The 27,112-nt window shown below is 43.8% G+C and overlaps 3 protein-coding genes across 3 annotated transcripts; 1 reads left to right on the top strand and 2 right to left on the bottom strand.

Moving 5' to 3' along the window:
- The first annotated feature begins 848 nt into the window (after positions 1 to 848).
- On the top strand, positions 849 to 11,005 carry cog2 (component of oligomeric golgi complex 2). Its single transcript, XM_068741332.1, has 18 exons — positions 849 to 905; positions 1,347 to 1,508; positions 1,786 to 1,851; positions 1,934 to 2,014; positions 2,237 to 2,340; positions 2,530 to 2,638; positions 2,867 to 3,046; positions 3,230 to 3,354; positions 3,628 to 3,754; positions 3,871 to 4,010; positions 4,802 to 4,863; positions 4,950 to 5,101; positions 5,166 to 5,351; positions 5,422 to 5,494; positions 9,557 to 9,699; positions 9,986 to 10,125; positions 10,221 to 10,404; positions 10,490 to 11,005. Exons 1-18 carry the CDS (start codon positions 849 to 851, stop codon positions 10,586 to 10,588), a joined length of 2,190 nt encoding a protein of 729 aa, XP_068597433.1. The 3' UTR covers positions 10,589 to 11,005.
- A 532-nt stretch (positions 11,006 to 11,537) lies between these two features.
- agt (angiotensinogen) lies at positions 11,538 to 13,878 on the bottom strand. The gene is made up of 6 exons (XM_068741427.1): positions 13,459 to 13,878; positions 12,985 to 13,351; positions 12,736 to 12,860; positions 12,481 to 12,629; positions 11,970 to 12,126; positions 11,538 to 11,889 (listed from the first exon to the last, which is right to left on the bottom strand). The coding sequence occupies exons 1-6, from the start codon at positions 13,876 to 13,878 to the stop codon at positions 11,716 to 11,718; spliced, it is 1,392 nt and encodes a 463-aa protein (XP_068597528.1). The 3' UTR covers positions 11,538 to 11,715.
- A 10,015-nt stretch (positions 13,879 to 23,893) lies between these two features.
- On the bottom strand, positions 23,894 to 27,112 carry ikzf5 (IKAROS family zinc finger 5). Its single transcript, XM_068741355.1, has 3 exons — positions 26,980 to 27,112; positions 26,448 to 26,621; positions 23,894 to 26,368 (listed from the first exon to the last, which is right to left on the bottom strand). The coding sequence occupies exons 1-3, from the start codon at positions 27,110 to 27,112 to the stop codon at positions 25,404 to 25,406; spliced, it is 1,272 nt and encodes a 423-aa protein (XP_068597456.1). The 3' UTR covers positions 23,894 to 25,403.

The raw sequence follows: 27,112 nt of genomic DNA, 5'->3' as shown, positions 1-27,112 counted from the left end.
AGCCCTGCCGCTGTCAACCAATAAGACGCACCTTCTCATCCAAACTCAGAGAGGAGAGGAGCGACGGCTGGAGCCAACATGGAAAAACGAGGATAATCGAGCAGTGGAATAAAATGGTGGACGCAAGAAATGGACAGCATGACAGGGAAGAAATAAATGAAGTGAAAACTCACTAAACTGTAATAAAAGGAAGTACAAATGTGTGTATTTTTTAAGTCTAGATCTGTACAGGTAAATTAATATACATATATTCTAACTGACCCCTCATATGTTCAATTTTAAACTCACCATAAGGCCAACCTGTTATTGATAAACCTTTCGTCCCAGATGGAGATGGATACATTTGTCTCTTTTTAGAACCTTTGATGAGATGTTTGGTCAGCAACACTTTTTGAAGGTAAATATCTTGCAATGTCAACCTTAAATGCCTTGCTAAATCTGTTAATGCTCTGGCCAGCATCAGGACAGAATGATATTTTGGTCACAAATGCACTAAAATCTTCCATTCTTATGAAAGAAATATAAAATCACACCACAGAAGGCATGGAATTGACCTCAATACATTTTAGTTTTATGCCACCAACAAATACTCCTGCAAAAATGAACTCTATCAAAATACATGCGATTAGTTTGCCGCATTTATCTATTTAACCCTCTGATGAATGAACGTTAATGTAGATTTCTCTTACTGCCCGTGGGTGGCGCTGTAGAGTAATTACATTACATTTTCTTCCTCGTTGGTGCGCTTGCCATGTTTGCGGAAGCTTGTCCATAGCTAGCGGGGGGCGGGGCCTTGTCAGTTTTTACTGTGCATTAATCGTGTTTTGTTTCGTTTCGTTTGTACCAAAATGAATCTGCCAAAGGGACCAGAGTCTTTGTGCTTCGACAAGGATGTTTTCATGAAGGTAAAATGAATCAACTCCATGTTTATTAAGTCTGTAACCATAGCGATGCTGTAAAACTAGCTAGCATTCGTTGAGTAGCTGTTACGTGTCGTACAGGATGTGCCTGTTTCTTAATTCAACATTGCTTTTTTGCTATTGATAAAAATGCTACTCGACTTAATACGCTGTTTAAATTCAATCGTAACCATAGTTAATATTACATAAATGTCGAACATGATAAACGCCATAGGAACTCCGCGTTACCTTTTGGAAGTAAATGGCATAAGCAATGATTTATAAAAGTATTCATGCATGTTAGTCTGTGGCTAAGTTGGTTTAGCTGACATTCTCTGATCAGCGTTCTGTTCATAATTTTTTTTTTTTAGTGTTTGATGATTATGCAGCTGACTCGTTCACTTGAGGTAACACTAATCTTGTTGCTGATTGTTTTTCTCTTTGCAGGATGACTTTGACGTTGACCAGTTCGTGTCAGAATGTCGGAAGCAGGTCCAATTGGAAGAGATGAGAGAAGACCTGGAGCTCTACTATAAACTGCTTAAAACGGCCATGGTGGAACTCATCAACAAGGACTACGCCGACTTTGTTAACTTATCCACCAACCTGGTTTGTCTTTTTTAATATTAGCCACAGTGTTGAGGCATGTGGAGAAAAATTCCGCTATGTCTAAAAGACAAGACAGTTTACTGTAAATGTCAAATTCGCCGCAAACTGTCTCAGTGAATGTCAGATGATATTTTTGCATTACTTGAGCATACACTTTCTTTTAGTTAAGCTTTTTGTATGCTTTTGAAAAACAAAACCATGCCGTTTTTATATTTATATGTAAGTCTTATTGTGGAAAGACTGTTTCTAATCTCGAGATTTCTGTATCCTGTCTCAGGTGGGGATGGACAAAGCCCTCAATCAGCTCTCTGTGCCATTGGGACAGTTACGAGAGGAGGTTATGGTGTGTGTTCTCGAAAAGCAGAATGTAGTCCTTGATTCTTACCTTGGTGTTCACAAATGTTTGTGGTTATCATTTCTTGCAGAGTTTGCGGTCCTGTGTGAGTGAGGTAATTCAGTCTATAGACAACCAGCTATCCAAGCAGGAGGATCTGCAGAAAAAAAAGGTTTTACTCTTTGCCTTCCTATCAGTCCTCGTCATTTGATTATATTTTATTAATCAGTAAATACTGTCAATTGTTAACATTGTTTCAACAAACTGTGTGTTGCTATCTAGAGTATTAAAAATACCGTACATGTTTTTTTTTTAATAAAACATGTTTTCAACCTTTTAATGTAGTTTTTAAGAGTGTGGGAAATTATTAATTCATAATTATTCTATCCATTAGGTGTGTGTATCGAGGCTGATTCAGGTGGTGCGCTCGGTGGAGAAGATTGAGAAGATCCTCCATTCCCAGAGCTCCAAGGAATCCAGCTCCTTAGAAATTGGCAGGTGAGAAGGTGGCTTTGTCAACAAGCCCACTGGTATCATTTAAAAAAATATATATATATTATTTTATCCGGTCGTCCAGTTGTCTTTTATTCCCTTCAAATATACATATATTTGAATGAAAACTCTGCTTAAACTCTGCAGGGTTGGAGTTCTAAATTCTTGCGTCTGAATTAATTTTTTCCTCTCCAGTCCACTTTTAGCAGGTCAGATCCTGGAGAGGATTGCTACAGAATTTAACCAGCTACAGTTCCATGCTGTCCAGAGCAAAGGCATGCCTCTACTAGACAAAGTTAGACCTGTAAGTGTTCACCGGCCAATCAGACAGCTAAATAGCCAACAGCCACGCCTGTGGTCAGTCAAGCTGGCATTTTGTCATGAATGTTTTTTAACAAGACTGAAATCATCAATGCTACCATTTGCACTGAATAAGGGTGACCTTTACCCTTTTCAATGCATTCTCTTCTGTTGGAACGTTTTCTGTATGTGTTTTTTAAACTGCGTGTGACAAAGCTCTGTGCTCTGCCAGCGTATTGCAGGGATCACCTCCATGCTGCAGCAGTCTCTCGAGGGCTTGCTGATCGAGGGTCTACAGACATCCAATGTGGACATGGTGCGCCACTGCTTGAGGACGTACGCTACCATAGACAAGACCCGCGATGCTGAGGCGCTGGTAGGACAGGTGCTGGTCAAGCCGTATATGGACCAGGTAAACATGGCATGTATTTCGGTATATTGTTGATTCAATTGATGCTTTAAAAAATATAGATATTATTTGATTACCCTGGCAGAGAGTGATGATGATGAAGCAGTACAAGTACAGTCAAGCAATAGAATGTATTACAGTACAAGTACAGTTAGTCCTGCCCCCCCCTCCCCCTTTTTTTTTTAGGTGATTGTTGAAGAGATGGTAAAGTCCAGCCAGAATGGTCTCCAGATGATGTACTCAAGACTGCTGGAGTTCGTTCCTCACCATTTTAGACTGCTTCGAGGTGTGACTGGGGGGGCAATATCCAGGTAATGCTTTAAAAGCCATGAAATTGAGCTTTTGTATTCAGTGTATTGACAATGTATTTTTGTGTTTTATTAATATATTTATGAAAATGCCATTATAAAATTAACTATATTTTGTCACTAGGAGTTTCATCTCTATAACAGGCTTTGTCCTGTGATCTTTGGAGTCCCCCCCCCCCTCAGTTAACAATAACAAGTCATATTGTGTATAAAATGAATATGTACATAGTTGGATATCCTTGCATATTTTGAATCTGTTGCTTCCTTTCGCGTCAGTGGCAAAGCTGATATAGTACCAGGCTATGATTTCCTGGTAAACTCTGTGTGGCCGGAGATGATCAGAGGGATCGAGGAGAGGTTGTCCTATCTCTTCAACCCTGGAAACCCTGACATATTTTATGAGGTACAGTCTCATTGCAATAGCCTGTGTGTGTGTTCACTTTGACAAAGTTGTACTTATTGTTTACAGTCACATCATTCAGTCTTTGCCTTTGTTGTTCCAACTCTTATCTTTTCTAGCGTTACGGCACAAGTATGGAGTTTGTGCGCAAGTTTGAGCGTCAGTGCAGTTCGCAGGCCAGTGTGAAGAGACTGAGAGCACATCCCTCATATATCGGCTTCCAAAACAAATGGAACCTGCCTGTGTACTTTCAATTAAGGTGCTTATAGTGTTACCTCTACAAGATCCTGATACATTACTGTCTTTGCATAACTTGCATTAGGTGAAGTACATTACAGGGGGTCATCGACTTATGACCTATGCGACTTACGACAGTTTGACTTTACTACAACACTCTTGTTGTTTTGTTTGTCTGCTTATGGGGTGTTCTTAAGACATACTGGAAAGCGAGCGAGCAAATCGAGTTTAAGACCGTTTCTGGGGTCTCAACCACGATGTCTACCAAGAGAAAATTATCTCTTTCTACTCCTCATTTACAGAATCATGACGCAGCAAAATATACTTACGACATGGGCCATGGGCCGACTTACAAGCAAGTCGACCAACGCTTGGTCTGGTCCGCATTGAGAACAAGTTTCAGCTTAAGCAATGAAAGGTTTTCTGCAGGGATTCAATGGCCCTTAACAAGAGTTGACCCACAGTGGCAAATAACTGCTTCATCAGCATAAAAATACACATTTGCTTTTGCCAGACCCTGACCACTGATATCAATTATAAGAGGTGACCTAATGGGGCTCCCCCTTGTGGACAGTAACAAAATCAGGTGATACTGAGTCTTATTACAGGTCGTATGTGAACCAAGCAACATGAAGTAAAAGCAAATTGTGTATGTGAGTGTGTTAAAGGCATGCGTCATAGACGTGTTACTGGACCCTGTGTGAAGTTCAGAATTTAAAAAGAACACTGTGTAGTTTCCTCTCATGAGACTGTCCATATTGGGGTTTACAACACATTTTTCTTCCCTGTGTGTGTTTCTTTCCATATTTGTAGATACAAAGAAATAGCAGGAAGTCTGGAGAACGCCATAAGTGATGGACTAGAACCGGCACCAGGTTGGATGAGTTCTATACCATTAACGCCATTGTGTGATTCATGTTTTACATTTTATAACTGTGTATGTGTGTGTCTTTATATCAAGCTGGCAGCACATACCACCTACAGGCATCTGAGATGTTGTGGTCCTGTTTAGTAAGATGTTGGTCAGACAAAGTCTACCTGTCACCTCTGGCCCATCGCCTCTGGAAGCTCACGCTGCAGCTCTATGCAAGATATGCCAAGTTTCTTGATCAGGTAAACCTAAATATATATTATATATATATATATATAGCTTTTCCTGACTCCTGTTCCTGCACAGGTGTTGACTAAGACTCCACCCCCTGAGGTGACCAAGGAGGCAGCCAGGCCTCTGCCAAGCTCAGCCTCCTCCACCTCTAGCCGAACTTCAATGGATGATGGAGGCAGTGAGAGTGGGAGTCCTGGCTCCTTGTCCACCAAACAGCTGATCTACATTGCAGCTGACATCCAAAAGCTGCAAGAGCAGGTTTAGATTTTTTAAATTTTATTTTTCTATTTATTTGTTTCCATGCTGATGCTTGTACTCTTCATTTTAGATACCAGAGTTGTCAGAGATGGTCAGACAGCGGTTAGAAGCCATTGGAATCATAAACCTTGCTGTTGTGGAAGGTGAGGAACCCGGTCAATACTTAACTCGGCTTTATTTATTAAGCACTTTAAACAACCAAACTCTGAAACAAAGTGCTGAACATAAATAAATGTAAACAAGAAATCTAAAAACATAAGCGAAACAATAAAATAATAAAAGCCATCAAACAGAGAATATAAGAAACAATTAAAAAATGAATAAAACATGGCCAAAGTTTCTTGCTGAGTTGAAAGCCACAGAGAAAAAGTGAGTTTTAAGATCAGTTTTAAAAACAGACGGTGTAAAAGCTTGTCGGATGTGCAGTGGTGCAAAGTTTTGAAGCAGCAATAGCAAACGCTCGATCCCCAAAAGCCACTGGGACCAAGCATTATTGCGAGTTGAGTTGAGTAAGGAATCCGGTGAACACGTATGCAAGTGATTCATTTTGTTAACTCGATATTTCTGTGAAATGAAGTAGCATCTTAAGATACTAACTACATGTATGTCTGAGTAGAATCAAACATGAGCTATTATTGACTGCATTACTGCAGTCAAATTTAGTTTTATATATGGAACCCCTCAGTCCTAACCTAACTTAGTGTTCACTGACATTTCAAAATTGAGCCACCCCTAATGGTCAAGTCAGCCAGTCTCAAAATATAATCACTCTTTACTCACTGTCCCTGAATTTAGCATGGACATTTTTACTCCCTGAGCTGCCACCTTATCGTGGTGGAGGGGTTTGCGTGTCCCGATGATCCTAGGAGCTCAGTTGTCCGGGGCTATATGCCCCTGGTAGGGTCACCCATGGCAAACAGGTCCTAGGGGAGGGACCAGACAAAGGGTGGCTCAGAAAACCCCAATGACGAGTAAAATATTTGGTCCTGGGCTTCCCTTGCCCGGACGCGGGTCACCGGGGCCCCCTCCTGGAGCCAGGCCTGGGGGTGGGGCACGATGGCGAGCGCCTGGTGGCCGGGTCTTCACCCATGGAGCCCGGTCGGGCATAGCCCGAAGAAGCTACGTGGGACCTTCCTCCCTTGGGCTCACCACCCATAGGAGGGACCAGAGGGGTCGGGTGCAATGTGAGCTGGGCGGCAGCCGAAGGCGGGGACCTTGGCGGTCCGACCCTCGGCTCCAGAAACTAGCTCTAGGGACGTGGAATGTCACCTCTCTGGCGGGGAAGGAGCCTGAGCTGGTGTGCGAGGTTGAGAAGTTCCGACTGGATATAGTTGGCCTCACCTCGACACACAGCAAGGGCTCCGGAACCACCCTTCTTGAGAGGGGTTGGACTCTCTTCCACTCTGGAGTTGCCACTGGTGAGAGGCGCCGGGCGGGGGTGGCAATACTTATTGCCCCCCGGCTCAGTGCCTGTATGTTGGAGTTTACTCCAATAAATGAGAGGGTAGCTTCCCTCCGCCTTCGGGTGGGGGGACGGAACCTGACTGTTGTTTGTGCCTATGGTCCAAACAGCAGTTCAGAGTATCCACCCTTTTTGGAGTCCCTGGAGGGGGTACTGGAGAGTGCTCCTTCTGGGGATTCCCTCGTTCTATTGGGGGACTTCAACGCCCATGTTGGCAATGAAAGTGAGACCTGGAGGGGTGTGATTGGGAGGAATGGCCCCCCTGATCGGAATCCGAGTGGTGTTTTGTTATTGGACTTCTGTGCTCGTCACAGATTGTCCATAACAAACACCATGTTCAAGCATAAGGGTGTCCATATGTGCACTTGGCACCAGGACACCCTAGGCCGCAGTTCGATGATCGACTTTGTAGTCGTCTCACCGGACTTGCGGCCGCATGTCTTGGACACTCGGGTGAAGAGAGGGGCGGAGCTGTCAACCGACCATCACCTGGTGGTGAGCCAACTCCGATGGTGGGGGAGGATGCCGGACAGACCTGGCAGGCCCAAACGTATTGTGAGGGTCTGTTGGGAACGTCTGGCAGAATCTCCTATCAGAAGGAGTTTTAACTCCCACCTCCGGGAGAACTTCGACCATGTACCGGGGGAGGCAGGGGACATTGAGTCCGAGTGGACTATGTTTCGTGCCTCCATTGTTGAAGCGGCCGATCGGTGCTGTGGCCGTAAGGTGGTCGGTGCCTGTCGTGGCGGCAATCCCAAGACCTCTTGGTGGACACCGGTGGTGAGGGATGCCGTCAAGCTGAAGAAGGAGTCCTACCAGGCCCTTTTGGCCTGTGGGACTCCGGAGGCAGCTGACAGGTACCGACAGACCAAGCGGAGTGCAGCTACCGTGGTTGCTGAGGCAAAAACCCGGGCATGGGAGGAGTTCGGTGAGGCCATGGAAAACGACTTCCGGACGGCTTCGAAGAGGTTCTGGGCCACCATCCGGCATCTCAGGAGGGGGAAGCAGTGCACGGTCAACACTGTGTATGGTGGGGATGGTGCGCTGCTGACCTCGACTCGAGACGTCGTAGATCGGTGGAGGGACTACTTTGAAGACCTCCTCAATCCCACCGACATGCCTTCCAGTGAGGAAGCAGGGCCTGGGGACTCGGGGGTGAGCTCCTCTATCTCTGGGGCCGAGGTTGCCGAGGTAGTCAAAAAGCTTCTCGGTGGCAGGGCCCCGGGGGTGGATGAGATCCGCCCGGAGTCCCTTAAGGCTCTGGATGTTGTAGGGCTGTCATGGTTGACACGACTCTGCAACATTGCATGGACATCGGGGGCAGTGCCTCTGGATTGGCAGACCGGGGTGGTGGTCCCTCTTTATAAGAAGGGGGACCGGAGGGTGTGTTCCAACTACAGAGGGATCACACTCCTCAGCCTCCCTGGTAAGGTCTATTCAGGGGTACTGGAGAGGAGGGTCCGCCGGATAGTCGAACCTCGGATTCAGGAGGAGCAATGTGGTTTTCGTCCTGGCCGTGGAACTGTGGACCAGCTCTACACCCTCGGCAGGGTCCTTGAGGGTGCATGGGAGTTTGCCCAACCAGTCCACATGTGTTTTGTGGATTTGGAGAAGGCATTCGACCGTGTCCCTCGGGGAGTCCTGTGGGGGGTGCTCCGGGAGTATGGGGTGTCGGACCCCCTCATACGGGGTGTCCGCTCCCTATATGACCGGTGCCAGAGCTTGGTCCGCATTGCTGGCAATAAGTCGGACCTATTTCCAGTGCGGGTTGGACTCCGCCAGGGCTGCCCTTTGTCACCGATTCTGTTCGTAACTTTTATGGACAGAATTTCTAGGTGCAGCCAGGGCGTTGAGGGGGTTCGGTTTGGTGACCTCAGGATTGGATCGCTGCTGTTTGCAGACGATGTGATCCTGTTGGCTTCATCAGGCCGTGCCCTCCAGCTCTCACTGGATCGGTTCGCAGCCGCATGTGAAGCGGCCGGGATGAGAATCAGCACCTCCAAATCCGAGGCCATGGTTCTTAGTCGGAAAAGGGTGGAGTGCGCCCTCCAGGTCGGGGAGGAGATCCTGCCCCAAGTGGAGGAGTTCAAGTACCTCGGGGTCTTGTTCACGAGTGAGGGAAAAATGGAGCGAGAGATCGACAGACGGATCGGTGCAGCGTCTGCAGTGATGCGGACTCTGCACAGATCCGTCATGGTGAAGAGAGAGCTGAGCCGAAAGGCGAAGCTCTCGATTTACCGGTCGATCTTCGTTCCTACCCTCACCTATGGTCACGAGCTTTGGGTAGTGACCGAAAGAACGAGATCCCGGGTACAAGCGGCTGAAATGAGCTTCCTCCGTAGGGTGGCTGGGCTCTCCCTTAGAGATAGGGTGAGAAGCTCAGTCATCCGGGAAGAGCTCGGAGTAGAGCCGCTGCTCCTCCGCGTTGAGAGGGGCCAGATGAGGTGGCTCGGACATCTATTCAGGATGCCTCCTGAACGCCTCCCTGGTGAGGTGTTCAGGGCACGTCCCACCGGGAGGAGACCACGGGGAAGACCCAGGACACGCTGGAGAGACTATGTCTCTCGGCTGGCCTGGGAACGCCTCGGGATCCCCCCGGAAGAGCTAGAAGAAGTGGCCGGGGAGAGGGAAGTCTGGGTTTCCCTGCTTAGGCTGCTGCCCCCGCGACCCGGCCCCGGATAAGCGGAAGAAAATGGATGGATGGATTTTTACTTTTGCATTTACTCTTTGCTTTCCATGCCAGATGCTCTATTAGACTCCAAGGCGTGCCTGTCGAGTAGCATTCCCACGCTGAACTCCAGGATGACGCAACAACTGACTGAACGCAGTTGCCGCTTCCTGAAGAGCGTTTCGGAAGTTCCACGTCTCTACCGCAGGACTAATAAGGTAAGAGAAGCTGCAAATGTGCACAAATCACTCTTTTATTTCATTACATATCCTGATAATCATAAAGTAAAATTGTCATTGACCTTTGAGGTTTATAACTAACCTTTTTGAAGTGTCAATTTGTAAAAAAAATAAAAAATACAACTTATAACGATAATGTATTTCCGACTGACTTTTGCAGCAATTTTGGCAAAATCCTTTCATGTTGTAAATTGCTGTTGAAGAGTAAATTAAGTGGAAATAGACATTGATGACCATAACCACATTTTACGTCCTCCTCGAACAGGAACTACCAGTGTGTCCATCAGCCTACATGGACAACGCTTTACGGCCATTGCATCAATTGCTAAGTGACTCAACAGGGCTGGTAACACCGTCGACAGCACAGGAGTGGCTGCGAGTTACACTATGTGAATGCACACAGAGGTGAACTAAAACACACACGGCAAACATAACGAGACTCAAACAGGGCTCGTGTTGAAGAATGAAATCTATATACTGTGTATTGTTCGTGTGTTCAGGTACTATGAGACCATCTCAGAGGTGCTGAGCTCAGTGAGGAAGATGGAGGAGAGTCTGAAGCGGTTAAAGCAAGCAAGAAAGGGTGCGACCCCATCGACCACGGCGGGAACAAACGGCGCGCCTACAGATGACAGCAAGATCCGACTTCAGCTCGCACTGGATGCGGAATACCTGGGGCAGCAGGTAATTGGCAAGCAGAAACACACACGTTCTGTTACAAGCATCAGGTCATCTGCGATAGTTTTGATTCTGTACTGTTGTGTCTCAGATCCAGAAGATGGGTCTTCAGCCAAGTGACATCTCCATGTTCTCCACCCTAATGGACCTCGTAAAGGAGGCCAGAGAGCTTGCTGAACAGAACCAGTGAAAATGTGAAAAAGAAGCTTGTTAAAGTGCTGCACTTCTTAGAACTTCAAAAACATCTGTTCAGTCCAGGCCAAACTCATGGTCTGGTACCAGTTTCTGATGAGAGTAAGAAGAATGTTTGATAAAAACCAACACAGCTAAAATCCTTTTATACAAACCCATTTCTGTGTGTCACATTGTCTCATTGGTGGGTTTTGCAGTGCAAACCAAAGGGACATCCAAGTACTACTCCATAGCAAGGTACTACACTGGTAACATGCTGGGCTGGAATGTTGTATAAGACGAATGTACAGAAAACTGTCAGTCACAATGCTTGTCTACTTTCTTCCACTTGGAGGGGTAGTCGTCTTGAATAAAAATAGTTTGTGTGCCATGTAAAGTTTGTTAAATCAAAGTTGTATAATATGATTAATATATCACAACCCTTGGTTATAAAATAAAGAACTTTGAATTCAGTGTTTAATTTGGGGTTTAAAACAGAACTGGATACAAGCAGTTACATTTACATTATTTCCTAAAGAAACCTTCAGGTCTCTGAGCGGTGTGTGTTTGTGTATAATTGTGTATAATTTAGAACCATTCGATTACTAAAGAAGTGGGAAACTGATAAACCACAAATATACAATGTTAAATCAAAGTCAATTTGCTACTACTGTAATTGTATGTTTGGTGTAGTTACAAAATTCTGATGACTTTGAGCGAGGGACACGGCATTAAAATAACGCACAGAATAAAATGTGATCTGTGTGATTTGTAAAATAATTTGGAATGTTTTTGAATGAATTTAAAGCATTTAGATGTTAATGCCTGTTATAATAAAAGACAATACATCTTTATATTAAGAAATTCCTTTATTAGAGTAATCACAAAGATGAGCTTGGTTGCAATATAAAATATCATCATTCATCATAGAGAATTATTACTGCGCCTTCCTCTACTAAATACTGTATGGAACCCTGATAAATTCTACAGGTAAATTAGAATTCTCAACCGGCTTCTTAAGGTAACAGACATTCATAAATACTGCTGTCATAAAGTTTTGAGCGATGGCTTTCATTAAATGAAAAATAATTGACCTTAATATTTCAGAGATCGTTTAATTCGTTGTTGTTTTCCTGCATGATGTCCTTAGAGCGTCGGGTTCATGATCTTCCCTAGCATGAGAATGGCATCAGAACCTTCTTCTATGACAGAGAAGAAAAACGGCCGGTTGATGGTCATTTTCAGAGGAATGCCCGTCAACTCCGTCTTGTCATGAAGTTCTGGTCCTTCAGAGATCTCAAAAGTGACTTTGTTGATGGCCTGAGGGAAACAGTGAGAGCTGTTAATGAGGTGCACACTGTTTTGTGTGACGAGATGACCCTTCATCCACAGTACGCCACCTTATTTATAGTGAAAGGATTGATGTTGCTCAGTTGGGTGAACTTAGCCTCGGAGCCCAGCAGTTTGACTTCAATTTCTGGACTCACGGCCATCAGCAGGTCTTGCAGGTCAGTGACCGACGACATGGAGAACTTTGGGATGGAGAGCTCCAGCAGACTGGATGGACAAAGGGGAAACCCATTTTAATTATATTTTCAAAAGTATTTGAAATTAAACAAGACTATATTGACCCTTGCAAAAAAAAAAAAAGTTTAGATTTTTTTAAATTGAAGGCGTTAAAATTTTATATAACTTAAAAGCATTTTTAATGACATATAATGGCATAAAAGTGACTCTTAAACAGAAACACCATTGGAAATACAATGACTGAGCCAGGAGGAACGTTTCCAAAGATGTCATTAAAAAAATGGTTGTAAAATGGGAATATAACACAAAGATGTTTCATAGTCTTAGTCATTTTGTGTGAAGCAGAATATTGCAGGCATGGATTGATGGCTTTTGAATACTCACCCTTCCTGGAGGTTCTGGTGCCAGTTAGATAGGACGTCATAGAGCAGTTTAGACTCAAGGGTATGGAGTTTGGACCCTTGATCTGGCAGGACCAGCAACATGTAGGATTGTGTACTCAGAGGCAGCTTCACAACTGTACATCTACTTGCCTTCATGGGAGCAAAAGAGAAACATGTTATCGATGACTCCATTCATGATGATGTGAAAAAAACGGAAACCCGAATGAACCAAGAAATCTCCTGAACTATGACCTACCGCATCACTCAGGTAGTAGTACAGACCAGTGTGGGTCATCAGTGGAGCCTTCACTGTGGTTGTTTCATCCACGTGAAACTCTTGCAAAGAGGTCTTGTCTAGTTGGAAAGCTGTTTGCCAGTTGTCTGAACACACACAAGCAAAGAACACAATCAGGTACTACAAGGTGGTGCGTCGCTGATGCTACTCTAATCATCATCATCAAATCAGTTTAACAGTCGTCTCAACAAAAGAGTAGAAGCGGCGGACCTTTGAAGCTGACTGAAGACAGAAACAGAAAGTCAGTGCTGGAGTTCAGGTCTTTGAAGATGCTTTTCACCTTCCCATCTGATGTTTTCTCCAGGAAGTTGTTCACCAGCTGCTCAGCCTCCTGAGGCTGGGAAAAGTCCACGCTGTGGACGAACGACGTGTCTGAGGAGTCCTGAGTGCCTTGAAAAAAGTCTTTGGAGAGTAAAGCATCATGGCGGATGAAGGTCCAGACCTGGGTCGTGATTTGATCTTTCGGTCCATCGTCCACCAGATAATTAATGTTCTGCAGGGTCTTGAGAATCTTGTGTCCGTCCACTAAGGACACACAGTCGTCTGGGTCCGTGCCACTGCTTATGCCCAAGAAAAGCTGTAGGGAAACGGAGTGAATTAAGAAAACACAGACAAAATAGCCACATGGGATCGGTCGTATCATATCAAGCATATTTTCCTCTACAATGATAGCAAATCAATAACCTGGAAATAGCTGGCTGTCCTCCTGGAGGCTCCCAGGTAGAGGGTGATGAGGGATCCATAGGCGTTAACAGGAGAGAAGAGCGTGTTGGAGCTGTGCTGCTTTTTGCTGAGTGCCTGGTACATCCTCAGGCCCACATGGTTCAACGGGCGAACCAGAACCAGCATCCTTTCTGTGATGTTTTTTTCCCGTGCATCCTGTTTTGAGGTGTCCCGGCTGTCTGGTGTCAGAATGTCAATATCGAGGGGGGCCACAGGAAGTGTCTGCAGAGGATCGAGTGTCTCATCCTGCAAGGTGACACAGCTCTGATTCTTGTTAGCAAAGAGAGTAAAGGGGTGGATGTAGATGCGGTTGGCTTGACTTCCTGATAGGCAGCAGCAGAGCAGGAAGGGGGCGAGAAGACACGGCTGTAAAAGCTTCATTTGAACCTTCTGCTGGAACCGACAATTAATGATTTCTGCGGAGAAGACAAGTTTTAGTTCAATGAAATGCCTTCAGTATGCCAAACAAACGGCCTCCCCGCTAGTCTTTGTGTGCATTTATTATTGTGTGGCCTACATGTGGTGCACCAATAGGAACACTGGACATATGGAGGCGTGTCAGTGATGGATTGATTGGTCTGTGTGCCCTTCTCTCCTGCTGCTCAGCGAATAAGAGCAGGCATTACCCTCTGCAAAAGGGGTCGCATGGATAATGAAGACACATGTGTGTATCTGCATGTGATTTTGTATTTGTTTACTGACTAAAATAAGATGGATGTTTCATTTTATTATTGTTAAAGCAGCCTTCAAATTGGAAACCCTAACTTCAGCGACAATCAAACCGCTTTGTGAGAATATTTGCCACCGAGACAAAGCTATTTATTCTGGATTGATTGGAATATGATAGAATAGTAGAGTTACTGATAGTGTGATGAATCAAATCTCTTTACTAACATGCAGCCTGGAAGGAAGACTTTGAGAGTGTTCCTCAACAACAGTAAGATGTCTCCAGCCTTTATATCCTCTCAAGCCAATCCCAACAACAGATTCAAAATTTACGACACTCAGATATTCCACCACCTGGCTTCTCGGAGAGTTCATCAATTTTGACCATCTGGTGGAACGTCTTTTTCAGGGTTATTGATCGGCCTTCCACTATTTGAATAACCCTCCAGGTCAGGATGCCATAAAACACTTTGAGCATTTTACACACACACACTGTCTCTCAGAACTCCCCGCATATATACCGAGAAGGAATTCATATAAAACTATTTTTTTTTTTTTGGCAGCATTAAATTTGTTGCTGGAATTCCCGAAGAATGTACGGAAAATTCTGTTTAAAGCTGAACTAACAACTTGTGCAGAAAAAGGACTTCAGCCTTTGAATTGAGCGTACATAAATGTGGACTGATGGACTCTTGGAAGAGATAAGCAAACACTGCATTTTCTTCCATTTGGACCAGTACCAGAGGACATGGCCTTGGTCCTGTATCAATAAAACTGGCACAACCAACAGGATGAATCCATGACTTTATAATTCATTATAGCAGATATTTTCTGTCAAGAGCCAGATTGACTTTTTTTTGTTGTCATAATCTTGTTTTCTATCAGCATCTTTAATTGTTCACTTTCATGGAGTAAAGTACCCTGGATTTAACTGAAAAATAGGTCAACGATATATTCCAGTTTTAGACTTCAAGATGATTTTTTGTTTTTGATCCATCGTTCAAGGACTATTCACAACAGCAATACACAACACATTTTCTCCCTCATCTCTTGTGCATTCACTGCACAGCACAATTAAAGGATAAAAAGTGAAACTTTGCTCTTACCGTCTGTGTTTGCTGCTGCTGAGTGAGCTCCTGACTTCCTTACTTAAGGCCAGCCAGTTGCAGTGCTCCCACTCTGATAAATAATTAACCAAAGCAGCATTGAGTCCGGTCTGCTGTTGTGACTCACCCCAGCTTTGTTCGGTCGGACAGAAAGAAAACAGAGACCACCCAATGTCCCCCCCCGACATGTTGATTTTAGGAGGATGATGCAAAGCACATCCTGGAGGGGCTGAAAGAGACGCTGGACTTCCACAAAGGGAAGGGTTGGGACATATGAGGCAATTAGACTTGTTTGTATGTGACAGTGACTCACTGAAATGTCACCATATTATACCAATGTTTATTTGTGAAAAAGGGATTCATGCCATCTATTGATTACACATGTTCTTTAAAGTTACACTTACACAAGTGCAATGAGTTAAATATACAGAAACATGTCTTACTCATAGCTCCCACCGCCACTCAGTTTTCCCCCCCTTCAGTAATTTTTATGTATTTATGGTCAATTTTCAAGAATAACATAGTTTGTCCTGAAAAAGGCTGTTTGCATCATACATTACTTGACCATTATCCAGATCTTCAACAAAACAGAATGGGCTCTTGTTTGACCAAAGCTTCACACCTTCTAAAAGTTTCTAAAATCAGCACAAAAGTTTTTACTTGATTATGAAAAGAGTAAAAATAAAAACCTGAGATCCTACTTTTGTTTAGACTTGCTATCAAATACATAAAATGATATAGTTGGAAACATAAACTGCTCGGAGAAGGTAAAAATAAAGAAAGGAAACAATAATCTAAATATAGCAATCAATTTTCAAATAAACTGATCCAAATATACATTATTATATAACAAGATAATGCATCTAACAAATACAAATGCAGAATAATATTGTCACTTAATATGAAACTGCTACCTTTCATTTAAAGAAAAATATAGCTACAGTATTAAGCAAGTATTAGTTCATATTTACTACCAAAAGATGACGTCTGTGAACATAATGAGGTAATCCTTTACACACACCTGATTCAACAGAGTGTAGCGTGCAGCCGATTCTCACCAGAAAGAGAAACATTGTGCGAAGTTAAACGTTTTACAACCTGGTTTTATCTTTTCTAAACATTGTTATACTGATTGTAACTGATAAGTTATAACGTAACGTTTAGCGCTCTGCATTGAGTGAAAGTCACGTCACGCAAGATAGCAGCATCTATCTTTTATCAGTTTGTCGATTTGATTTTTAGTTTTTTTTTTTCATTTCATTTTCTAACCGCTTATTCCGTTATCGGGTCGCGGGCCAAGCTGGAGCCAATCCCAGCAGTCAATGGGCGAGAGGCAGGGGACACCCCGGACAAGCCGCCAGTTCATCGCAGGGCAACACAGAGACATACAACCAGCCACACACGCACTCACACCTATGGGCAATTTAGTGACACCAATCAGCCTAAACTGCATGTCTTTGGTGGTGGGAGGAAGCCGGAGAACCCGGAGAGAACCCACGCAGACACGGGGAGAACAAACTCCTCACAGAACGGCCACAAGCCGGAGACGAACCTGCGACCATCTCGCTGTGAGGCAACAGTGCCTACCACTGCGCCACCGAGCCGCCTCGATTTTTAGTTTATGTCAATAAATGCCTAAACAGAGAGTTTCTTTTTGTAATTTTCCACTGTAAATGGATGCAAGTGAAAAATAGCTAATCACAATTACCAGAGCAGGCACTTACATGTGTAAAAATTATTATAGCAACTATTTTATTAGCCATTGATTGATGATCATATTTATTTTTATCACAGTCATATATTCCTGGACCTCCTTCGGAATTTCTGCTTACTATATCTTAAGTAAATATCTTAAAACACATCCTGAAGCTTTGTCAATGTTTTATGAGATTTACCCAAGTGTGTGTTTCTCACACACATTGATGAATGGCCAATCTATCACTATTGGGGCATCCAAAGATTTACGAGTGCTACATCCTTGACTGCTGGATATATAATCGCCTGCACTTGCTTTCTGAAGGTATTCATCATGTCGCCTCTATTGGTTCTCTGCTGCGTGATCGCCTCATATGGAGTGCAAAGTAATGTCTGCTATGATTGACTGTAATATTACTCTCTGATTTTGGGGGATATTTTGTTGATGTTGTGTTGATGTTTCTCTATAAATGTTCTGACTATGCTTTTCTTTTCTTTTTCCAGTTACCACCACATATAGCACGGGTAAGGTGAACACCAATTTTTAAAAAAAATATTTTGTATTACAAAAAATAGTATTTGTTAATGTTGTGTTGATGTTTCTCTATAAATGTTCTGACTATGGGTCTTTTTTTTTTTTGCTGAACATACCCCAGCTGGCACCACATTTCACACGGGTAAGGTGAACACCAATTTTTTTAAAAATCTTTTGTATTACAAAAAACATGAAAACATTAAAATATCACCAGCTGTAAGGTGCTTTTCAAAAAAAAATTCTCCTACACTTCTGTGTCTTTCAGCTCAGTGTCGCTACAACTGCGGATCCGACCTGGGCAGCTGCTCCTGCGCCAGCTCCTGTCAGTACCGGGGAAACTGCTGTTATGATTACTACTGTAAGTTTCCCCATTCCTCACTGCTCATTGGAGAAGCCGCAGCGCATCATGTTCACACTTTTAACTGAGAATCAGCTTGCACCGATAATAAAGAATAAATATCAGGTGTGTTGAAGGTGCCTTTCAGCCAAGTTGTAAATCATTTCATCTCTTCTCTCCGTCATGTAGCTTACTGCCAGCAAACCACTACACCCACCACTCATGCTACAGGTATGGAAACAATAGCCTGAAGGATTTGTTATACGTCTTTTGCAAGATGGAAAAATTACCGAGATATTTTCTATCCTTTTGCAATCCCTGAGCTCAGTTTAAATGTTATCACCACTTTGGCACATCCCCCTGTATGAAATGTGTGTGCTGCAGAGTACATGTCATTACGGTGACCCTGTTATCTTGTCGACTATCAGAAAAGGCATGCGGAGGCTCTCTGTTTGGCAAAACCTGACAGAGAACTGAAAATACTGGAGTCACACTCTCACCCCCCCCTTGTCCCTCAGGTTTTTCCTCATGCCGTCATACCTGTGGGCAACAACATGAAAACTGCTCATGCTCAAGTTCTTGTCAATACTATGGCAACTGCTGCTATGACTACAATGGTAATTTCAAATCCAGTGAATAAAGTTTAATTACAGGGTCTACATTCTCATACATACATTCCTTGATAATAGCCGTTGGTTGCGTAATGAACAGCAGGAGTATGAAAGCATCTGATTTACACAGCAGGACTTGCTGTCAGACACAGTATTCACTTTGTTCTCTTCTCTCTGTCATGTAGATTACTGCCGTACAACCACCGTTGGACGCACCACACGTAGGAAACAGCATAACTGAACCCGAACCCGAACCCGAACCCATTTATCTGAACGATGAAAACATTCAAATATCACCAGCTGCCAGGTGCTTTTTGAAAGTTTTTCTCCTACACTTCTGTGTCTTTCAGCTCAGTCCTCGTGTCGCTACAACTGCGGATCCGACCTGGGCAGCTGCTCCTGCGCCAGCTCCTGTCAGTACCGGGGAAACTGCTGTTATGATTACTACTGTAAGTTTCCCCATTCCTCACTGCTCATTGGAGAAGCCGCAGCGCATCATGTTCACACTTTTAACTGAGAATCAGCTTGCACCGATAATAAAGAATAAATATCAGGTGTGTTGAAGGTGCCTTTCAGACAAGTTGTAAATCATTTCATCTATTCTCTCCGTCATGTAGCTTACTGCCAGCAAACCACTACACCCACCGCTCATGCTACAGGTATGGAAACAATAGCCTGAAGGATTTGTCATACGTCTTTTGCAAGATGGAAAAATTACCGAGATATTTTCTATCCTTTTGCAATCCCTGAGCTCAGTTTAAATGTTATTACCACTTTGGCACATCCCCCTGTATGAAATGTGTGTGCTGCAGAGTACATGTCATTACGGTGACCCTGTTATCTTGTTGACTATCAGAAAAGGCATGCGGAGGCTCTCTGTTTGGCAAAACCTGACAGAGAACTGAAAATACTGGAGTCACACTCTCACCCCCCCCTTGTCCCTCAGGTTTTTCCTCATGCCGTCATACCTGTGGGCAACAATATGAAAGCTGCTCATGCTCAAGTTCTTGTCAATACTATGGCAACTGCTGCTATGACTACAATGGTAATTTCAAATCCAGTGAATAAAGTTTAATTACAGGGTCTACATTCTCATACATACATTCCTTGATAATAGCCGTTGGTTGCGTAATGAACAGCAGGAGTATGAAAGCATCTGATTTACACAGCAGGACTTGCTGTCAGACACAGTATTCACTTTGTTCTCTTCTCTCTGTCATGTAGATTACTGCCGTACAACCACCGTTGGACGCACCACACGTAGGAAACAGCATAACTGAACCCGAACCCGAACCCGAACCCATTTATCTGAACGATGAAAACATTCAAATATCACCAGCTGCCAGGTGCTTTTCGAAAGTTTTTCTCCTACACTTCTGTGTCTTTCAGCTCAGTCCTCGTGTCGCTACAACTGCGGATCCGACCTGGGCAGCTGCTCCTGCGCCAGCTCCTGTCAGTACCGGGGAAACTGCTGTTATGATTACTACTGTAAGTTTCCCCATTCCTCACTGCTCATTGGAGAAGCCGCAGCGCATCATGTTCACACTTTTAACTGAGAATCAGCTTGCACCGATAATAAAGAATAAATATCAGGTGTGTTGAAGGTGCCTTTCAGACAAGTTGTAAATCATTTCATCTATTCTCTCTGTCATGTAGCTTACTGCCAGCAAACCACTACACCCACCGCTCATGCTACAGGTATGGAAACAATAGCCTGAAGGATTTGTCATACGTCTTTTGCAAGATGGAAAAATTACCGAGATATTTTCTATCCTTTTGCAATCCCTGAGCTCAGTTTAAATGTTATTACCACTTTGGCACATCCCCCTGTATGAAATGTGTGTGCTGCAGAGTACATGTCATTACGGTGACCCTGTTATCTTGTTGACTATCAGAAAAGGCATGCGGAGGCTCTCTGTTTGGCAAAACCTGACAGAGAACTGAAAATACTGGAGTCACACTCTCACCCCCCCCTTGTCCCTCAGGTTTTTCCTCATGCCGTCATACCTGTGGGCAACAATCTGAAAGCTGCTCATGCTCAAGTTCTTGTCAATACTATGGCAACTGCTGCCATGACTACAATGGTAATTTCAAATCCAGTGAATAAAGTTTAATTACAGGGTCTAAATTCTCATACATACATTCCTTGATAATAGCCGTTGGTTGCGTAATGAACAGCAGGAGTATGAAAGCATCTGATTTACACAGCAGGACTTGCTGTCAGACACAGTATTCACTTTGTTCTCTTCTCTCTGTCATGTAGCTTACTGCCGTACAACCACCGTTGGTTGGTCCTCGTGTCGCTACAACTGCGGATCTCACCTGGGCAGCTGCTCCTGCGCCAGCTCCTGTCAGTACCGGGGAAACTGCTGTTATGATTACTACTGTAAGTTTCCCCATTCCTCACTGCTCATTGGAGAAGCCGCAGCGCATCATGTTCACACTTTTAACTGAGAATCAGCTTGCACCGATAATAAAGAATAAATATCAGGTGTGTTGAAGGTGCCTTTCAGCCAAGTTGTAAATCATTTCATCTATTCTCTCCGTCATGTAGCTTACTGCCAGCAAACCACTACACCCACCTCTCATGCTACAGGTATGGAAACAATAGCCTGAAGGATTTGTCATACGTCTTTTGCAAGATGGAAAAATTACCGAGATATTTTCTATCCTTTTGCAATCCCTGAGCTCAGTTTAAATGTTATCACCACTTTGGCACATCCCCCTGTATGAAATGTGTGTGCTGCAGAGTACATGTCATTACGGTGACCCTGTTATCTTGTCGACTATCAGAAAAGGCATGCGGAGGCTCTCTGTTTGGCTCTGGCACCTTCTCCAGCCCAAACCATCCCAACTACTACTACGACAACTCCTACTGCGTCTGGCAGCTCAGTGCTGCATACAACCAAAGGATCGCCCTAACATTCACATTTCTGCAGTGAGTAACGAATAGACACCTTATCATCAAGACACACTTGTGGCATTTTTTGTGTTCTGCTTCAATACATTTCAAAAATAGATTGGAGAATTGCTGTACCTGTGACTATGTTGCTGTCTACGATGGTCCATCTGTTGGCTCACGGTATCTGGGAAAAGTGTGCAACAACAGTCTGAATTCATGGTACTCCTCCTCCAACTACATGACTGTGCTCTTCCGAACTGATTCGTCTGTGGTTGGCAGAGGTTTCGTTGCTGAGTTCGTGAACTCTCTGCCACCAAGCTCAGGTATAACTGACTGGTTTAACTGGATGTATAGTTCTGTTGTTGTTATGATGTGTTGTTTAGTGTGGACTCAGGAGCCAGTGTTTTAGGAGCATTACATGCATTTCAAGGATTAAGTAAAAAAAAAAAACTGATCTCATCAAATTCTCATCTGCTTCCAACTTTATTATCTCAACATGTAATGGCTGCATCATTCACACTCAAAATGTCATTTTTAAGAGATGGTAAAAAACAAAAAATAAAATAAAGCTCATATAATAGTAGCACAAAACAGTTAAATGATGACCAAAGGTACTAAATTCATCCTGACGTGGACTAATCAACAAATCATTACTAAACGCTTTAATGTTGTGAATTTGAGCCCTTTACTCCCATAAAGGTTTTCTCTTTTGTTAGGTCGAGTCAACTGCTCCTCAGACAAAATGGACATTGTGATTGAGAGGAGCTACCTGAACTCCCTCGGTTACGACGGCGACAGTCTGTACCTGAATGACCGATACTGCAGACCCCAGGTCTCAAGCTCTCGGGTGGTGTTCAGTTTCCCGATTAACAGCTGTGGCACGATCCGAACGGTACAAAGATCCTTCACCTTCTGGAAGACATTACCAAATATGCACAATGTATAAAATAATATATCTGAGCGAATATGTGAGAATGACATTTTTACTGGTGTCTTAAATGTGCTGCATCTCAACCAGTCTGACAATGGCAGAATCGTGTACACCAACAATATCCGTGCCTACACCTCCAACCACGGCGAGATCACAAGGCAGTCTCATTTAAAACTGAATGTGGGATGTCGGATGGAGCAGGACTCAGTGTCCCAGATTATGTACCTTGTTCGTCATCGTGGCAACAGCAGCATAATAGGCACAGGCAGATTCAGCACCACCATGCATTTCTACACATCCAGCAGCTTCTACTCCAAGGTGCGTTTGGGTGATAAAGTGGATGTTTGTAATGATTCGTCCTTCGCCCGTACTGACATTTTTGCTTTTGTGCTCTCAGGTGGCTCAGTTTCCATACGAGGTGTCACTCAACCAGAACTTGTATGTCCAAGTGGAGCTGCAGAGTAATGACAGCAGCCTGGTCCTGTTTCTTGACACGTGTGTGGCCTCACCATCGCCCTATGATTTCCAAACCAGACCTTACTATCTCGTCCAGAACGGGTAAGATCACAGCATGTCTTTCATCAATGTTCCCCAAAAGTTGCGCAGATGGAGCAAATTTGCTGTACCTGGTTTCACTGTGAAAATATGACTACTATAAAACATCAAGTGAGCAGTTTTGAGGTACTTCCATCCATTGATGCTGAAGAGAATTTCCCCTCTATGTGCGCTCTGATGGTTACATTTAAATAATCAGGAAAAATCCCTAAAAATACCATGCAATTGATGCACCATAACTTGCGTTCCTTGCTCAGGAATCATCTCATAACTGCTCAGATTTATCCTAATACACACCAAAGCATAATTTGGGAATACTCTTGCTCATCTGTTGCCCCCAAAATACACTCTGCAAACATTATTTGTTGTTTCCTTTTTAGATGTCCTGCAGACAACACATACTATGCCTACATGACTGGCACCCGTCCCGTGGCCCGTTTCAGATTTAAGGCCTTTCAGTTCTTGCGTGCCACAGAGTCAGTGTACATACAGTGCAAGGTCCTGACATGTCCAGTCTCAGACTACAACTCCCGCTGCCGCCGTGGCTGCAGCAGACGTATGGCCAGAGGCCTTGGATCAAATCATGACAGCCAAAATCTGGTCCTGGGTCCGATTCAACTCAAAGGTCTGTAACCAGTTAAACCTGGTTCTGAAATCAATGATGACAAACATGTTCTCACAATATACAGAAAATGCCAGAATAAAAGTCCATTTCCTTTCTTCTCTTCACCAGACCCTGAGAAAAAGGAAGCGGTGGTTCACGAGGACAAGGCTTGATTCTACAAGACGTCTTTGTTGACTTTGATACTGTTTCTTTTCTCTTTATCATACGTAATTAAAAGCATATTCAAAAGACAAATACTGTTATTGATCTCTGTTTCTGAATTGGCGGCAGGAATGGCATCCGGCATAAAACCTATCCAGAATTTAAGCATGCAATCGACTAGAATGTTGACTTGCTGTGGCAACCCCTGACGGCACAAGCCGAAATAGGAAGATTTCTTGTCTTGAATACAAAACCTTGGAGGGATACAAAAAGACAAAAGACTAAGTGCAGCTCAGTTAGAAAACACTTTATTCATAAATTAGTTAGATTAGTTCATGTCACAATATGATTTGCTGTCCCAGAGGGACAGTTGTCAACAAAACGCTTCAACCACTACCGATGATTTTATGTCACACAGAGACCATAAGGCGGTCACCACTGGATACCCCTGTTACTTCTAAGCGTGGTCACAAGAAGGTGGTCCTAAAACAAATAATTATGTTCTCCACATAGGTTGCTATATAACAGACAACAGTACCCAAGACAAAGATAAATCTGAAAAAGCAGCAGGCTTAACTGCAACATTTCACTGTTTTGACACTGAACATCTAGCCAACCACTCGGAATACAATACTCAGTAAATATTCAGAAAAGTACTGGGATCAATATGAAAATGGGGACTTTTTGTTTGTTTAAATGTGGCATCTCCAGTAGCAATTCTGAAAGTGCTCACATGAGACACAAGACATGATGATTCTGTCCTAAACCTTGTGACACTGGATTATCAAAGTGACTCCTTACAATATCAAAATGACCCGTCATGTAATCAAAGTGATGATGGAGAACAACGTTTGAACTAAATGAAGTTACCGTAATGCTGGTTCAAGTAGGGCACTGTGTGAAGGGACTTTACAAAATCTAGTTCCAGCCCAAATGATACTGATACATAGATTGACCAGGTTTTACTACATCCATATAGTTTGAAGTTTCTTAGCAGCTCTCATTGAGTAGAAAAAAACATAAACAGAGAAAACTATAATGGTGAAACCTGACAGGCTATAATATCCATTCATTTGCTAAATTAACAGTCATCCCTATTTTGAATATACAATGTCAGGCACTGCAAAGACATATATTCATAATAACACAGTTTAGGTTCTCTCTAGGCCAACAGTTTCAGTCCTGTGTTAGTATCATCACAGCAATCTTTAGTTATAGCTCGAGTGTTCAGAAGTTATGTCTGAGAGTGGCATGGGGGGGGGGGGGGATGTTTCATTTTTTTCCCCCCCAGAATGGTCATATTATTAAAAAGAATAATTAATTTTTGAGCCTTAAATCGTTGCTCGGTCTACATATGCACTCTGTCCTATAGAGTTGTAGTTTATATTTAAATGTCTGAATACATTTCTGTATGAAATTCTATTCATTTTGTCAAATTTATGGCAACGCAATTCTCCATCTACAGTCAGGTCCATAAATATATATTCAAGACATTTTAAATTTGGTAACATAAAACATGAATTAAGTCAAGCATATAGGGAAGTTCCATTATCTGATTCATGACAGCACACAAGTGTAACTCTACGACCACAAATAAATTCTCAACTTTCTGAAAACACTGAATACCCATTGATAATACACCGAGTACTCTACCAAATCGAACCATCTGAATGTTGACAGTGCTTTGTGCTAAGTAAGAGATTTCAAGGCTAGGCTACATCAAGGCCAATTAAAAATACAGATAAATAAAATTACTATGAAATTAATAAACATAGCTGTCCATCTGAAAGTTCATTCGTCCGTTACTTGTGCTGCCCACGGGCAAAGTGGCAGGCAAATTCATACTTGCTCTTGCATTTGTGGCCACAGATGTTGCACTGGAATGGATTCTCATAGCCATGGCAGCCCATGTGAATGGTGTAAAGGATGTTGTCAGGGAAGTAGATGTCACAGTGTTGGCAGTGATGCAGAATGTTGGGGTCCTGGAGTGGGGCGGAGAGTCCTGGGGCTGGAGTGCTGGGTTGACTGTTGGAAATACTAGGAGTACTGACGCGCCCACTGTGCTCGCTGCAGGGTCCACCTGCAGGACTGCAGTCGCTGTGTGGAGGAGCCCTCGGCTCTGGGGTGATTGGGGAGGAGGCGGCGGCGTGGGCCATGCTGCCTGCGGCAGCCACAGGAGCGGTGGCGGGGTGGGGCTGCTGGATGAGGAACGGCTTCTCATCTACGATTGACTCTGCTCCTGGGGACATGGAGGGCTGAGTCTGGGCCTGAGGCTCTGAAGGGAGGCTGGCCAACTGACCCGCCAGGGTGGACAGCTGGTTCAGAGGGTTTTCCATGACCATATCGTGATGGCGGTTCATTTGAATGGCTGCGTGTCCGTCCTCGACTGCTCGGCTGGGATTATCATAGGTCTCCTGACGCAAGTGTGGCAGCTCATGGGAGAAGTCATTCACATTATCAGTCTTGTGCACTAACACAGAAGGAGGGCTGAAGTTGATGAGGAGTCGGCGGCCATAGCCTAGTGAGCTCGCCTTCTTCTGCAGAACAGTCAGCATCTTCTTATGGGAGAGTGAACGTGCACCTTTCATCGGAAGGAGTTTGTGGCGTCGACGGCGATGGTGGGACAAGTTACTCCGATCACTGCAGCGAAAAGAGCACAGCTCACATTTATATGGCTTTTCACCTGTGTGTGATCGCATGTGGGCCTCCAGGTGGCGCTCGTAAGCTGAGGCGAATGGGCACAGGTGGCACCGGTGAGGCTTCTCCCCTGTTAAAAGAAGGAAAACCGGCTAAGTAGCAAACTCTTTGAAAGGTTTTTTCCAAGACAATTAACAACCAACGCTTACCTGTGTGAATTCGGATGTGCTCAATGAGTCTTGCTGTCCCCCTTGTGGCATAGTTACAGTAACGGCACTTGAGTTTCCCATCAAAGGTCCTTTCAAAACCATCCACTATGATCCCTGAGCTGTCCTCCAGTGAAATGTCAACGGAGGCGTGATCCAGGCCATTTTGGCTGCAGTCTGCACACAGGCACATTGTAGCAGGACTTCATTTATCACACAGAAAACAATGAAATGATATACCATGCACACCCCAACTATCCTTCATCAACTCATATGCCAGATAGAGAGGCAAGTAAAGCACCACCATGCTTAATTCTAGATAGGATAGTTCTTTTTAGCGTACGCTAAATCAATCACATTTATAAACATTCACTCTCAAGAGGATGCTCTTTTGGGGGTGGATACTTTTGAGACTGCTATAGTCATAAAAATATATTTTGTGTTGAATGTGGCTGGTTTGGCGCGTTGCTGTTTAACAGCTGATAAATCACACATCATGCCATCAAACATGGTCGCTTCAATCAGTGGTCCTTACCCGGAGCCAGATCGTCCGCCTCCTTGACGCCGCTGACAGAGCCTGATATCATGTTGACATGTTGAGTCTGCTGGCTCAGATACTCCTGGAAATCCTTCACAAAATCAAGCGTGTCTGGCTTTTCCTCGCCCAT

Source organism: Brachionichthys hirsutus, chromosome 7 (genome assembly GCF_040956055.1).
Source record: "Brachionichthys hirsutus isolate HB-005 chromosome 7, CSIRO-AGI_Bhir_v1, whole genome shotgun sequence".
NCBI classification, from domain to species: Eukaryota; Metazoa; Chordata; class Actinopteri; order Lophiiformes; family Brachionichthyidae; genus Brachionichthys; species Brachionichthys hirsutus.
This window is presented reverse-complemented; position numbering and strand designations above follow the sequence as displayed.